The 15,256-nt window shown below is 47.3% G+C and overlaps 1 protein-coding gene across 1 annotated transcript in view; it reads right to left on the reverse strand.

Moving 5' to 3' along the window:
- LOC118921892 (uncharacterized) overlaps positions 1-15,256 on the reverse strand; it is a 57,902-nt gene that overhangs the window by 14,207 nt on the left and 28,439 nt on the right. Inside the window, exon 3 of the mRNA XM_057492046.1 lies at positions 7,541-7,696. Coding sequence (XP_057348029.1) covers positions 7,541-7,696 — 156 coding nt within the window. The remainder of the gene's footprint in view (positions 1-7,540; positions 7,697-15,256) is intronic.

The following is a 15,256-nucleotide window of genomic DNA, read 5'->3' on the forward strand; positions in this document are numbered from 1 at the left end:
AAAAAAAAAAAAGGACAGACTTCCAATGGTAAAATAAATTAGTAACCGGGATGTAATGTATAGCATAAGGAATATAGTCAAGATATTGTAACAGCCTGGTAGGGTGATAGCTGGAACCTAGAATTATGTATATAAATGTTCTACCACTGTGTTGTACACTTGAAACTCATGTAATGTAATACTGTGTGTCAACTACCCTTCAATAAAAAATAATTATTAAAAAAAAAAAAAAAGAATAGCCATTCTTTCAACATACAATGAAAGAGACAATTGGTTAATGAATTGATTTAGTGACTGATAGATAACCAAGTACATAGATTGTTAGTAACACACAAAGAAAAATAGGTAACGTACGTAGATGAGAGCAATGAAATTTTAGGTAACTAGACAATTGCATCTATTTGCAGGAAGAATTATAGCTTTCAAAAAGAATGAGTATCTATCAAAGTGGTTTCAGTGTAATGTGTTCCTTAGTTCCTTGACCTTTCGTCCAGATCTCTTTCTGAAAGCTAAGCTATGGTCTTTTCTATGACTTGCTTTTCTATGACTTGGCAAGTATCTCAGGAATTTATATTCTGTTTATAGGCACTTGTATTTGTGAGGAATCAATAATGCGGGATGACATTGTTTCCCATATTTGAGAACACAGGACTTTCTAATAGCCGGCGACCCTCCCTTCCTGTGAGCTGGATGGAGTTCATCTCGCCTGAATACACTGTCTGCCCACCGGTAATCTGGCCCCTGGATCGTTCTGGAGAACAATGACACATATACTTTGTCTGGGGCCACAGGGTGTGGGTCCAGAGTCACCTGATATCACTGACTCATGTGTAGACGGACTATTTCACCAGGCCTCGGGGGTCTTTACCTGGAAAGCCACAGGCTTTGATTCTCATGTCTCTCCTGCTCACTCCGCCGTCCTTCTTCCAACAGGAGGACGGCCCAGCAACAGCTTGGTCCGTGCTTAACCACCCACACCCAAGTCCCTCCTTTGTCCAATCACTCTCAGTTCCCTGAGGAATTCCCGAGCACCGCCACTGTACTGACTCAATTCTGCATCTCCCTAGTTGGCCCTGAGGACGTGGTGGAGCCCTGTGAAAGCAAGGCGGAGCAGAAGGTCCGGTCAGGAGCCACGGTAAGGCTGCCTTCCTCCAAGACAGAAACAGTGATTGCTTTCTCGGCTTCCTTTTCAATCAAGTTTAGATAGGAAAGCTGATCACATACAGACAGAAGATATCAGGTAGTGCTTATTTGGGAGAGAGGGATGAAGAAGAATCTTAACCACTGATACTTGATTTAAAAGGGCATCCAGTTTTCCTCAGCAATTTTTCCTTTTTGGATTAAGGATTTTGTAATTGCCACACAAACCAGACCGGAGAGCTACACTCTCCAGGAAAAGCTTTTGTCTTTTCCGTATGTGCCCTCGATGCTTGTTTGAGGGGCCTTTGACTCAACCATGGCATCTCATCTGGTTTTCTACAGTCACCAAGAGAACAAAATTCCTGTGCAAACAGGACACAAAGTGGTCTGATTCTCACAGTGATTTCTCCTCTGTCATTGCAGGTGGCATCAGGAGCAGGAGAAAACCGTAAGTCTCCCAGAATTCCTCACTCGCTAAGGAAATAATCTAGATAAGTAACGCGGGGCTTGCTTGCTGACTTTAGTCTCTGGAGCCACCCTCCTTCCAGGTACCTGGTGGGGAAGGGGTTGGGGGTATAGTAAGGAATGAGTTTCCCAGGTAAGGAATTATGGCCAGTTCCACAATCCCTGGGTGCAGCTGCCTTCCTTTTATCTAAGCCTTATCCTGGGCTGCTCAGACTGGGCTCAGAGCAGGAGTGGGACATGGAGGGCCACAGACGTGACTCATGAAACCACTGAAGCACCAGCCCAAATGACCGCTTCCCGGTTAATTCACTCTAGCTGTTCATGCAGGGCTGGTCAGCTGAAGGGAAGCTAATTCCTGGCAGACCCTTCATGGGGTCAGAAAGGGACAGAGCTGGGTAAGCAGACAAAGGCCTGAACTAGCTTGACTAGCCAGAGAGGGGGGCAACTGGCAGAGGGGTCCAAGACTGACAAGCAAGATGTGGTGGAAACTGACTGGAACTAGATCTAGCCAGGATGGCATCCAGTTTGATGGGGAACAGATCTCTGACTTCATTAAAATCTCATTTACATAGTAAACATCACGCCCATCACTGCCATGACAGTTTCAACTTGTAATGACAACTTAATGTAAGAGACTTAATAAGGAAAACACACCCTCTTTCTAAGGCTCTCCCCAGAGAAGTCATGACTGTTCCACCCTGTCCTTCAGCTGCTTGTTGTACTTCCAATAACAGAGCTAACAGACCGCCTGGGAGGGGCTAATCTGCCTGGGGAGCACCCTCTCTGCTTTACTGCATGCCCTGCAACCCCTCTTAATAAATCTGCCTTCTGCTGCACCATTTGGTTTCCATCCTGCACATGGCCCAGCACTCGCCTCCCGCATCCTCCTGTAATGGTCACTTGGCACTTTGGAATGTCCCAGGTTCTGAGTCAGCTTGGGAGTCAAACAGACCACTGGTCCCTCAGAATGGTCACCTGGCCATCGGGTGTGTGAGACAGCTGACAGTGTGCAGAGTCTGGGGCAGGTGCCCACAGGGACGTCCCCTGTCCCTTCAGAGGTGCTCCCTTTAAGGGAAACTGCTTTTGTTAGGATCGGAGATTGAAACAGAGAGAAAAGGCCTGGGTTAGGATCTGGGCTCTTCTCTTGGCCCAGTCACCTCCTCCAGGGCTTCCACTGTCTCCTGCAGAAGCCTCGGGTAGGAGGATTTGAGAAATGAAGCAAGGGGAGACATTGGTTCAGGGCTCCAGGGCTGGATCTCAGGTGCCCTGGGCAGGTCTCAGGGCTTCAGGGATCTCTGTCCCCATGGGACCAACCCGGTTTGCCCCAGATCCACTATAGGTCAGTGTTGTGACTCTGGGAAAATCTTTCAAGATCTGATTTGCCATGCCATGAACCACATGCTATGGGTCCCAGACCCTGTTCTGCCCACCCCACAGGGCTAACATGGGGGTCACAGGAGATACTAACAGATATTCTCCATGAGCTGCAAAGCATCACAGCTATGGAAGAGATGAAAAGTAGCCTCTCACCATCCCCCATCCCATAACCATTCAAGTTCCCTGTCTGGATTCAACCACTACCAAGCATCAACCTTATTTGTGCAGCCATTTAATGACAAAACACTTACAATGTACTTCTGAATCACCAGTCTGTTTTCTGAAGACTTTTGCTACATTTAATCATTTTGAGCCTCGTGCCATGATCCCAGGAAGTAGGCTCTAGTAACTTTTTCACAGGATGGTGCAGAGACCTGAGGCCCAGGTCAGCAGGCACTGGCCCCATTCTCTCAGCCCCTGTGCTCTGCCGCTTTTCTATATTGTCTCACCAAAAATAAGATACTTTCTCACATAATTGGTCTGTTGGATTTCTTTTTTCTTTTGTGGTAAAGGCACTCAACATAAGATCATATGATTCTTAGCAAATTTTTAAACAAACAATACAGTGTCTTTAATCATAGGCCCTATGTTGTACTTATTATACAAATGTATTATATACATTAACTTATAAGTAAAAAATGTATGCATGTGTAAAACTGAAACTCTGAGCCCTTGTGCAACATTTCCCTCCACACATACCCTGATGACCATCATTCAACTCTCTGCTTCTATGTGCTTGACTATTTTAGACTCCACACAGAGCTGATATCATGAAGTATTGTCTTTCTATGTTCGGCTTATTTCACTTAGCATAATGTCCTCCAGGGCCATCTGTGTCGTCAGAGATGCCAGGAGCTCCTTTTATAAGGCCAAACAATACGCGTTGTAGATATATACCACATTTTCTGTACCCATTTCTCTGTCCACGGACACTTAGATTGTCCCCATATTTGGCAACTGTGACTAGCGCTGCAGTGTGCGTGGGAGGGCAGGGGTCATTGTGAGATCCAGATTTCAATGCTCTTGGGTATCTACCCTAAAGTGGAATTGTCGGATCAAATGGTAGTTTTATTAATATTTTGAGGAATCTCCCATATTGTTTTCCATAGTAGCTGGATCAGTTCACACTCTGTTGGGTGTTTTTAGTACACATCAAGCTGCAAGATCTTCCTAAAGTTCATTCCCAGTCAGGTGGCTCTCCCAGGCAACTGATGAATGGGATGAAAAGTTTGAACTATGAGTAAGTTCTCACTTGTTTTACTATGGTCTTCTGACACCACAGTAATGCTCTCTCTACTGTAATGCTTTTTCCAGGATCTTGCCTCCAGTACATGAAAAATGCCACTTCTGAGAGGTTTAGGAGGTGTACTGACTGCCTCCACCTCCGGGAGAGAACAACTGGCATCTGGCGAGGCAGGAGAATACCTACCAGGAACAAATCAGTTCAAGGTACTGTACAAATTCATTGATCTAAACTGATTCAAGAATTATTATTCTAGTTTAGTCAGTGTCTCACACTTAAGACAAAAATGCTACAGCGTATGTTCTTTCCATGTGTGGATACTTTACCTGGTCAATCACTAATGCCACAACCACAGAGCTAAAAAATGCATTTACAGGATTTTTGGAAAAAAACATGGCAGAGTAGGAAGGCAAGGTGGAAACTCCCCACAAAGTACACACAAGGGAAGCAATTACGGCAAATACAGCTCACCCTGACCATGACCTGAAGACTGAAGAACAGACCTCCCACACCTGGGGAAGAAGGGAAGCCCACACTGAGAAGGATAAATGGGCAGAGCTGTAATCGATCAGGACCCAACCCCTTCTCCCATCCCAGCCCACAAGCAGGAGGGAGAGGAACAGAGGGAGGGCATCCTGAGCATCTAGCCCTGGAGATGGGCTCTGGGCTTCAGTGATTAATAGGGCTGGACACCAGGGAGAGCTGGAGCACTCTGGGGGGCTGAGACTCTTGTTGCTTCTGGGACACGCATGCTCCATTGGTCCCATGGAGACCCAACACAGAGGTGGCTGTTTGAAAGATGTCCCAGCAGCAGGAAGTGTGCCAGAGGGGAGAAACGGCAGGTGGATGATGCTCCCCTAGCCCTGCTCAGCCCAACTGTTTGGGGACCTACAGGAGCCAGCTCCAAATGTGCCATGCCCTTCTGGTGGCACAGCCCTGCAGAGCACTCCCTTTCATACATGCGGTATCTGCCCCTCTGGCCCAGCAGTGCCTGCCATTTCCAACCGGTAGTCATAGCATGGCTCCAACCACAACACACCCCAGCAGAAGTGCCTCCAGGCACACAGAGGGCATGTAGAGGATCGCTGCCAGTCTCTGCCACTGCAGACATATAGGCAGGAAGGCAGTCCCACCCACAGCCCAGTAACAGGCACCAGGGAGCAGAGTCTTATGTTTTTGGACATGACAGGACACCTTCTTCATAAAGGCATTACTTTCTAGGCCAGGTGGCAAAGCAGATCTGATACAAAGGAAGAAACAGAAACACAGACAAAATGAGGAGAGAGAGAAATATGTTCCAAACAAAAGAACAACATAAGACACCAGAAAAAGGGTTAAATAAAGCAGACCACCAATCTTCTTCATACAGATTTAAAATTAACAGTCATAACAGTACTCACTGACCTGAGGGAAAGAATCAATCATCTCAGTAAGAACTTCAGCATAGAGATAGATTTGAAAAAGAGTCACTCAGAGCTGAAGAATATAGTACCTGAAATAAAAAATATAATGGAGAGAATGAATAGTAGACTGCTGGTAGTAGAAGAAAGAATCAATGATATGAAAGACAGAGACCAGAAAAGCAACAAAGCTCAGGAACAGAGAGAAAAAAGAATTTCTAAAAATGAGAGGATACTCAGAGACCTGTGTGACAACAAACAAAACAATATTCTCATCATAGGGGTCCCAGAAGGAGAAGAGAGAGACAAAGCAGTAAAACTCTCTTTGAAGAAATAATAACTGAAAACATCTGCAATCTAGGGAAGGAAACAGATACCAGATCCTGGAAGCACAGAGAGCCCCTAACAAGATGAACCCCAGGAAGAAAACACCAAGACGTACAGTAATTAAAATGGCAAAGATTAAAGATAAAGAGGGAATCTTACAGGCAGATAGTTACCTAGATGGGAAACTCCAGAAGGCTATAAGCAGATTTCTAAGCAGAAACTCTACAGGCCAGAAAGGAGAGGCATGAAATATTCAATGAATTAAAAGGGAAGAACCTACAACCAAGAATCCTCTACCCAGCAAGGTTATCATTCATAAATCCAGTTTCACCTACTCATCCTCTTCCCTTTCTCTATAAAATCCTAGCAACCACTGATCTTTTCCATGATCTCCATAGTTTTTCTTTCTCCAGAATGTCAAATAGTTGGAATCATTATGGACTTTTTCACCACACTGACTTTCTCACTTATCTCTACTTAACGTTCATCCTTGTCTTTGTGTGTGTGTGTGTGTGTGGCTTGGTAGCTCAGTTATATTTACTACAGAATAATGAGTCATCGTATGGATGTATCACTCTGTTTATCCAGTCACCTGTTGAAGGACAGCTTGGTTGCTCCTAGTTTTGGTGGTTACAAATAGAGTTGTTATAGGCTGACTTCCTGTTGTGCGCCAAGGAAGGTGGCCCAACGGCAGATGACTGCCATACACTCTCTCCCCATGTCTGTATCACTAAAGATCCCCAAGTAATTCCTGAGCAGCACCACCAATGGGCTGACATTTTCTCTGGGTCCTAGATCTCCCTGAGAGCCTGGATGAGGAGCTTCCTGCAGACGGGGCAGAGGGAAAGTCTCCATTTACTTCCAAGGTAAGCTTGCCTGTCTTTGCCTAAGAGAGAAATGTTGTTTTCTTGGTTCCTCTCTTTTTGAGTTGAGTTCAGATATGAAAAAATGTCAGTGTACATTCTAGATGTGAGATACTATTTTCTTGGTGTGGTGGAAGGCGAGGATGTGAACTGTATGGTAGGGACCCTTTTACTCAAAAAACATTTTTTTTCTCCATGGATTAAGAGTTTTGCAATTGCTCCCTTGATGGACTTGACAGATACATTCTCCAGGAAAAGCTCATGCCCTTTCCCATTGGAGGACTCTATGCTTGTTTTGGGGGCCTTTGACTTACTACTGTTTCTCATTTCGTTTGCAATAGTTGCCAAACCACCAAGGACACAGTACACACATAATGTGATGCAACAGTGTTTTCTCTCATTGCAGGTGGCCTCCAGACGGGACGGAAACAGTAAGTATTTGGGGATTGCTCACATGCTAATACAGGCGGTACACCCTTGCTATCTCCAATAAGGAGATTTATACTGATTCCAATTTCCTGCAGAGAATAAGAACACGAAGTGTGGGGTGGGGAAATGGATTACCCATGGGAAAAACCATGTCCTTGTTTCTAAATCACATGGAAACAATGGTGTTCCTATCCCCACCGAGGAAAGTGTTCACAGGACTGTCAAAGGAAAACATCGTGTGTATTGGAGTCACCATGACTCGGCCAATAACAACTTCCGATGATAATAAACCTCACCTCTGAGTAGGCTGTTGAATTCTCCTCAAGGCTGTTTGTGAGATGGCAGTTAAAGACAAGCAGCCAAAACGGTATATAACTGGCCTGTGAGAAAAGATGAAATAGAGTCTTGGTTTCTTCTGAAGGCCTTTGCGAGGAAATAAGCCAAGAAGAGTGCTGTAAGATAGAAATGAAAAACAAGGTCACTTACGATTTCACTTCCTTTTGAATCACGAGTCCTCTGTGGAGTGCACTGTAGTTTAGTAGAATCTCATTGTCCCAAAGATGTTGGCCACAAGGACAGAACATCTCCATCGTCCCTGAGTGGCAGTTGGGCATTTCGTGTGAAGGGGCCTTGGGATCCGATCACTACACCCGCGGAAGGTAAACTCCCCCAAACAGTTGGAACTTCAGGTGATGGTCCTGCAGGTGAGAGCAAGAACGGCCCAGTGGAAACGGGCCAAGTAACAAGGTGAAGGGGGATCCTCGCTCTCATCTGAAGCTTTGCATCTGTGATCAATGTCTTGTTGAAGGGCTCTGACCCCATGGAGCCCAGGGAAGGTCTGAGGACCAAGGGAGAGAGCAGGGCGATGCTAGGGGCCAGCGTGGCCCCAACAGGAGGAGGAAGAGCGGGGGACACTTTCTCTCATAACCTTCCTGTTTGCATGTGTGTCTTTAAAGACTGCGATGTGGAGAGCTTCCTCAGTGGCAGCAGTGACGAGGAGGACTGTCCAGGTAGGGAGCTACCTCGGGCCAGGGCCAACGGGAGCGGGGTTCCACCTGCAGCTCTGGAGACTGGGGACAGGAAGCTTGGTAGTAGAAAGGTAATACCAGAGTTACTATGTCCTTGGGTTTTGAGAGTGCTGTAAGTGAAATCAACATTTCTTGCTTTCTTACTTAAAGATGATTTTTCCTAGACCAGGGTTTGTTGGCTTTGCCTCTGCGGAGCACCAAAGCCTTTGGTCCTGGGGTAACATGTGGTGGGAACAGAGCAGGAGGCAGCTGGGTTGGGTGTTCCTCCAGGAGGGAGTCACTCCGGTGGGACACACCTCTCTCACCTGCCCTTGAGCCTGCAGGCAAGTTCTCTGATGGGTGCCAGGCAGGTGGGGAGCAGACCCTACCCTGAACTTGCACAAACCAGTGGGCACCTCCCTATTCTCTCCTCACGTTCCTGATCAAAAGGGTGCTCCTAGGACTGGTGCCAGAGACATTTCCCCTCAGTCACTGCACGTGCTCCAGGATTGGGTGCCTTTTATGTGCTGTTGGGTTGTGTGTACAAGGCTTGGGGTGGTTTTGTTGACTCTACAGAGTGTGCTTGTGAATGAGCGGGGGTGTGTGGGAGAGAGAGAAAGAGAGACAGACAGTGGGATGGGGTTGTATGTTTCCCCAGGGGATGTGTCCCACTTACACTAAATTTGCCATGTTCAACTTTCTTAAAAAACAAAGTGCCTTCGCGCTGCACGTTTTAGAGCCATATTATCAAGGATGGACAATAGCACTGGTTCAGTCATGCTTGGTAACCAACTGCTTCTGTACTTTCTGGCCCCATGTCCATATCAAGCATCCCTCCCTGAGTCATTCTTGAACAGCACCACCAATGCACTGACAGCTACTTTGTGTCTTTCATGTTACCCCTTAGCCAAGTAACCGAACTTCTTCCTAAGGACCAGGCAGAGGAGACCATGCCTGTTGATGAGGAACAGCCTGTTGCTCTCTACGAGGTAGAAATGTTGCTTTCTTGATATCTTACCATTTGTTAAAAATCAAAATTCACCCAAGTAAATCTGGAGATCAAATTGGCTTCATTAAGGGATTCATGAATTGGGCAGCATCCCTTGTAGCAACTACAGAGATGCTTCCATGGGCTACAGATAGGGAGAGGTTTTTACAGGCCACACAAGGAACTCACAAAAAGTAAAAAAGGACAATTTCAGGTGAGGACATCTTCATCAGGGGACAAAAGTGTTCTATTAGGTGGATTCCTTTGGAGGATAGAAAGGACACATAGGACATTATCTTACTGATGCTGACCAGAAAATTCCGGAGTGACTACATTTTGGGAGAGGTTGAAATTGCCATGGAGTTCAGTGAAGAGCTCCGGTTTGGTGACTTCACCTGGCAGAACTCACAAAACATTTGGCCTGTGTCTTTTCAACATTATCCAATCAAATTCACTGGAAAATCTGAAAGTGTACATTACAGATGATACATAAAATTTCCCTGGCAGGGAGAGTGTTGGGTGGTCGTCTCTGGCCAACTGACACCTGATTCAAGAGAACATTTGCCACAGGCCAAAACAAACCTACGTAGAAATGGTGTGACTGGGGAGCCTCTTCCTCAGCACCAATTTCTCCTCCTTGGACTGAAAGTTTTGTCATTGTCAATCTCAGTGGACTTGAGAGACAGCCTCCAGGGAAATCAGCTTTAAACCTACTGTGGAGGCCATTGACTCAGGCTCAGTGTCCGACCTGGTTTGCTAAAGACACCTAGAGCACTAAAGACCTGTGCAAACCCTGTGTGGGGTGAAGTGATTCTCATGGTTTTCTTTTCTGTAATTGCAGATGGCTTCAGTAACAAGTGAAAGTGGTACGTATTCTGAACTCACTCACGCGTTGAGGAAAACCCTTCCTATCTACAGTTAGGGGAGCCAGCTGACAATGGGTTCCCAATGGAATGAGGACTAGAGGTGAAGTGAAACAGAAAATAGGATTTTCCAGGTAGAGACCTGTGGTAACGTTTCTAGAAGCAGTGGCATACTCTCCACGTGGTGGGTAGGGTGCAGGGACATGAGATGTGTTTGTATGTTAGTTGATAAGGTGGGATTCTGAGTGTGTACGTGTGCGTTCTTCTCCTTCCCAAGATTTATATCCCCCCAAGCAACACAGCTGCCAGTATGAACTGTCCCAGTAGGAAAAAATCCCATCACCTTCCTTCCTCAGTTAGTAATATATGGCAGTATGTATAAAATTGTACAATTTCAATGTCTGAAATTCATTATATGCCAGATATGCCTCAAGTAATCTGAAAAAACAAACACACAAATAACGAGAAAATCCCATCCCCACCCAGCAAACTGTTCAAAGGGCTCTGAAAGGAAAACAAATTTGGAGTCACCGTGACTCACCCAATAACAACTTCATTTCATAATAAACCTCACCTCTCAGTAGGCTGTTGAATTCTCCTCAAGGCTGTTTGTGTGACGGCGGTTAAACACAAGCAGCCATAATGGTGTTTAACTGGCCTGTGGGAAAAGGCAAAATAGGCTCTTGGTTTCCTCTGAAGGCCTTTGCCACGAAGGAAGCAGAGAGGGGGTCTCTAAGTGAGTAGAAATGTAAAACAAGGTCACTTACGGTTTTCGCTTCCTTTTGAATCACGACTCCTCTGTGGAGAACACTGTAGTTTAGTAGAATCTCATCGTCCCGTAGATGTTGGCCACATGGAGAGAACGTCTCCATCGATCCCAAGCGGTCATTGCCCATTTCATTGGACGCCGTCTAGGCTTCGGACCAGTCAACACGTCGAGGTTAACCTCCCCCTCCACAGTTGGAACTTCAGGTGATGGTCCTGCAGGTGAGAGCAAGAACAGCCCAGTGGAAACTGGCCAAGTGACAAGGTGAAGGGGCATCCTCACTCTCGTCTGAAGCTTTGCATCTGTGATCAATGTCTTGTTGAAGGGCTCTGACCCCACGGAGCCCAGGGAAGGTCTGAGGACCCAGAGAGAGAGCACGGCGATGCTGTGAGCCGGCGTGGCCCCAACAGGGGGAGGAAGAGCGGGAGCCCCTTTCTCTCATAACCTTCCTCTTTTTGTTTCTGTCTTTAAAGACTGGGTTGCGGAGAGCTTCCTCAGCGGCAGCCCTGACGAGGAGGACTGTCCAGGTAGGGAGCTACCTCGGGCCACAGCCAACGGGAGCGGGTTACATCTGCAGCTCTGGAGACTGGGGATGGGAAGCGTGGTATCAGAAAGGCAAAGGAAACACGTGTGGAGGAGCATTTTGTTCTCGTATTTTAAATACTCAATAGCAGAGGTACTATGCCTTTGCGTTTTGAGAGTGCTGTGCCTATAATCAACTTTTCTTGCTTTCTTACTTAAAGACGATCTTTCCTAGGCCAGGGCTTGTTGGCCTTCCCTCTGCAGAGCACCAAAGCCTTTGGTCCTGGGGTAGCATGTGGTGGGAACAGAGCACGAGGCTGCTGGGTTGGGTGTTCCGTGCTTAATGGGCGCTCTCTAGTGGGACACAGCTCTGTCACCTGCACTTGAGCCTGCAGACAAGTTATCCGAAGGGCGCGAGGAGGGTGGGGAGCAGACCCTCCCCTGCATTTGCAGGGCCCAGTGGGCAGCTTCCTGTCCTGCCCTCATGTTCCTAATCAAAAGGGTGCTCACAGGGCTGGTGGCAGAAACATTTCCTCTCAGCCCCTGCACGTGCTCCGGGATCGTGTTCCTTTTGTGTGATGTGAGGTTGTGTGCACAAGGCTTGGGGATGTTTTGTGCGACTCTACAGAGTGTAATTGTGAATGAGTGGGGGTGTCCGTGAGAGAGAGAAAGAGAGACAGACAGTGGGATGGGGGTGGTGTGTTTCCCTAGGGGATGTGTCCCACTTACACTGAACTTGCCAGGATCAACTTTCGTAAAAAAAAAAAAAAAATAAGGCCCTTTGCACTGCACATTTTATACCCATGTTGTCAAGGATGGCCCATAGCAGTGGTTCAGTCATGCTTGGTAACCACCTGCTTCTATGCTTTCTGGCCCCATGTCCCTATCAAGCATCCCTCCCTCAGTCATTCTTGAGCAGCACCACCGATGGACTGACATCTGCTCTGTGTCTTTCTTGTTATCCCTTAACGCAGTAACCGAGGTCCTCCCTATGGACCAGGCAGAGGAGACCGTGCCTGTTGCTGAGGAACGGCCTGGTCCTGTCTCTGAGGTAGTAATGTTGCTTTCTTGGTGTCTTTCCTTTTGTTACAAAACAAAATTCACCCAAGTAAATTTGGAGATCTGATTCGCTTCATTAGCGATTCATGAATTGGATAGCATCCGTTGTAACAAGTACAGACATGCTCCCAAGGGCTACGGATTGGGAGAGGTTTTTACAGGCCAGACAAGGAAGTCATAAAAAGTAAAAAAGGACTATATCAGGTGAGGACATCTTCATTAGTGGACAAAAGTGTTCCACTGGGTGGATTCCTTTGGGGGATGGAGAGGTCACATGGGACAATACCTTACCAGTGCTGACCAGAAAATTCCTGAGTGACTACATTTTGGGGGAGGTTGAAATTGCCATGGAGTTCAGTGAAGAGCTCCGGTTTGGTGACTTCACCTGGCAGAAGTCACACCACATTTGGCCTGTGTCTTTTTAACATGTTCCAATCAATTTCAGAGGAAAATCTGACAGTGTACATCACAGATGATACATACAATTTCCCTGGCGGGGAGAGTGTTGGGTGGTCGTCTCTGGCCACGTGATCCGGAATCAAGAGGCCACTTGCCGCGGGACACACCAAAGCCGCGTAGAAATAGTGTGGTTGGGGAGACTCTTCCTCAGCAGCAATTTCTCCTCCTTGGATTGAGAGTTTTGTCATTGCCAATCTCAGTGGACTTCAGAGACACCTTCAGGGAAATCAGCTTTCCACCTACTACGGAGGCCACTGACTCAGCCTCAGTATCCTATCTGGTTTGCTAAAGTCACCTAGAGGACTAAAGACCTGTGCAAACCCTGTGTGGGGTGAAGTGATTCTCATGGTTTTCTTTTCTGTAATTGCAGATGGCTTCAGGAACAAGTGAAAGTGGTACGTATTCTGAAGTCACTCACTTGTTGGGGAAAACCCTTGCTGTCTTTAGTTAGGGGAGCCATTTAACTCTGGTTTCCCACTGGAATGACCATTAGAGGTGAAGTGAAACAAAAAGTAGGATTTTCCACGCAGAGAACTACGGTCACATTTCTAGAAGCAGTCGCATAGTCTCCAGGTGGTGGGTAGGGTGCAGGGAGATGAGCTGTGTCTGGATGTCAGTCGATAAGGTGGGATTCTGAGTGTGTACGTGTGCGTGCTTCTGCTCTCCTAGATTTATATCCCCCCAAGCAACACAGCAGCCAGTATGAACTGTCCCAGTAAGAAAAAATCCCACCACCTTGCTTCCACAGTAGTAACGTATGGCAATATGAATAAAACTGTAAAATTTCAATGTGTGCAATTCATGAAATGGCAGTTACACCTCAGGTAATCTGAAAAAATAAATTGAAAAAAAAAGCCCATCCCCACCCAGGAAAGTGTTCACAGGGTTCTCAAAGGAAAACAAATTCGGAGTCACCGTGACTCAGCCAATAACAACTTCATTTCATAATAAACCTCACCTCTCAGTAGGCTGGTGAATTCTCCTCAAGGCTGTTTGTGCGATGGCGGTTAAACACAAGCAGCCATAATGGTGTTTAACTGGCCTGCGGGAAAAGGCAAAATAGGCTCTTGGGTTCCGCTGAAGGCCTTTGCCACGAAGGAAGCAGAGAGGAGGTCTCTAAGTGAGTAGAAATGTAAAACAAGGTCACTTACGTTTTTTTCTTCCTTCTGAATCACGATTCCTCTGTGGAAAACACTGTAGTTTAGTAGAATCTCATTGTCCCATAGACGTCTGCCACACGGAGAGAAGGTCACAATCGTCCCCGAGTGGTCACTCCCCATTTCACTGGAAGCCGTCTAGGCTTCGGACCAGTCAACACGTCGAAGGTAACCTCCCCCCCACAGTTGGAACTTCAGGTGATGGTCCTGCAGGTGAGAGCGAGAACGGCCCAGGAGAAACGGGCCGAGTGATACGGTGAAGGGGGATCCTCGCTCTCGTCTGAAGCTTTGCATCTGTGATCAATGTCTTGTTGAACGGCTCTGACCCCACGGAGTCCAGGGAAGGTCTGAGGACCCAGGGAGAGAGCACGGCGATGCTGTGAGCCGGCGTGGCCCCAACAGGGGGAGGAAGAGCGGGAGCCCCTTTCTCTCATAACCTTCCTCTTTTCGTTTCTGTCTTTAAAGACTGCGATGCGGACAGCTTCCTCAGCAGCAGCCCTGACGAGGAGGACTTCCAGGTAGGGAGCTACCTCGGGCCAGAGCCAATGGGAGCGGGGTTCCACCTGCAGCTCTGGAGACTGGGGATGGGAAGCATGGTATCAGAAAGGCAAAGGAAACACGTGTGGAGGAGCATTTTGTTCTCGTATTTTAAATACTCAATAGCAGAGGTACTATGCCTTTGCGTTTTGAGAGTGCTGTGCCTATAATCAACTTTTCTTGCTTTCTTACTTAAAGACGATCTTTCCTAGGCCAGGGCTTGTTGGCCTTACCTCTGCAGAGCACTAACGCCTTTGGTCCTGGGGTAGCATGTGGTGGGAACAGAGCACGAGGCTGCTGGGTTGGGTGTTCCTCCTTGATGGGCGCTCTCTAGTGGGACACAGCTCTGTCACCTGCACTTGAGCCTGCAGACAAGTTATCCGAAGGGCGCCAGGAGGGTGGGGAGCAGACCCTCCCCTGCATTTGCAGGGCCCAGTGGGCAGCTTCCTGTCCTGTCCTCATGTTCCTGATCAAAAGGGTGCTCCCAGGGCTGGTGGCAGAGACATTTCCTCTCTGCCCTTGCCCGTGCTCCTGTTTCCTTCCGTAGAAGTCACGTGGTAGCACATCCTGGGGCATCTTTCTCTATCCCTGCCCACATTCCACCTGGCAGCTGCTTTCCTGGGACACAGGCACTTGCCCTGGAGCCTCCATGGC

The sequence above is a fragment of the Manis pentadactyla genome, chromosome 14 (assembly GCF_030020395.1).
Source record: "Manis pentadactyla isolate mManPen7 chromosome 14, mManPen7.hap1, whole genome shotgun sequence".
NCBI lineage: Eukaryota > Metazoa > Chordata > Mammalia > Pholidota > Manidae > Manis > Manis pentadactyla.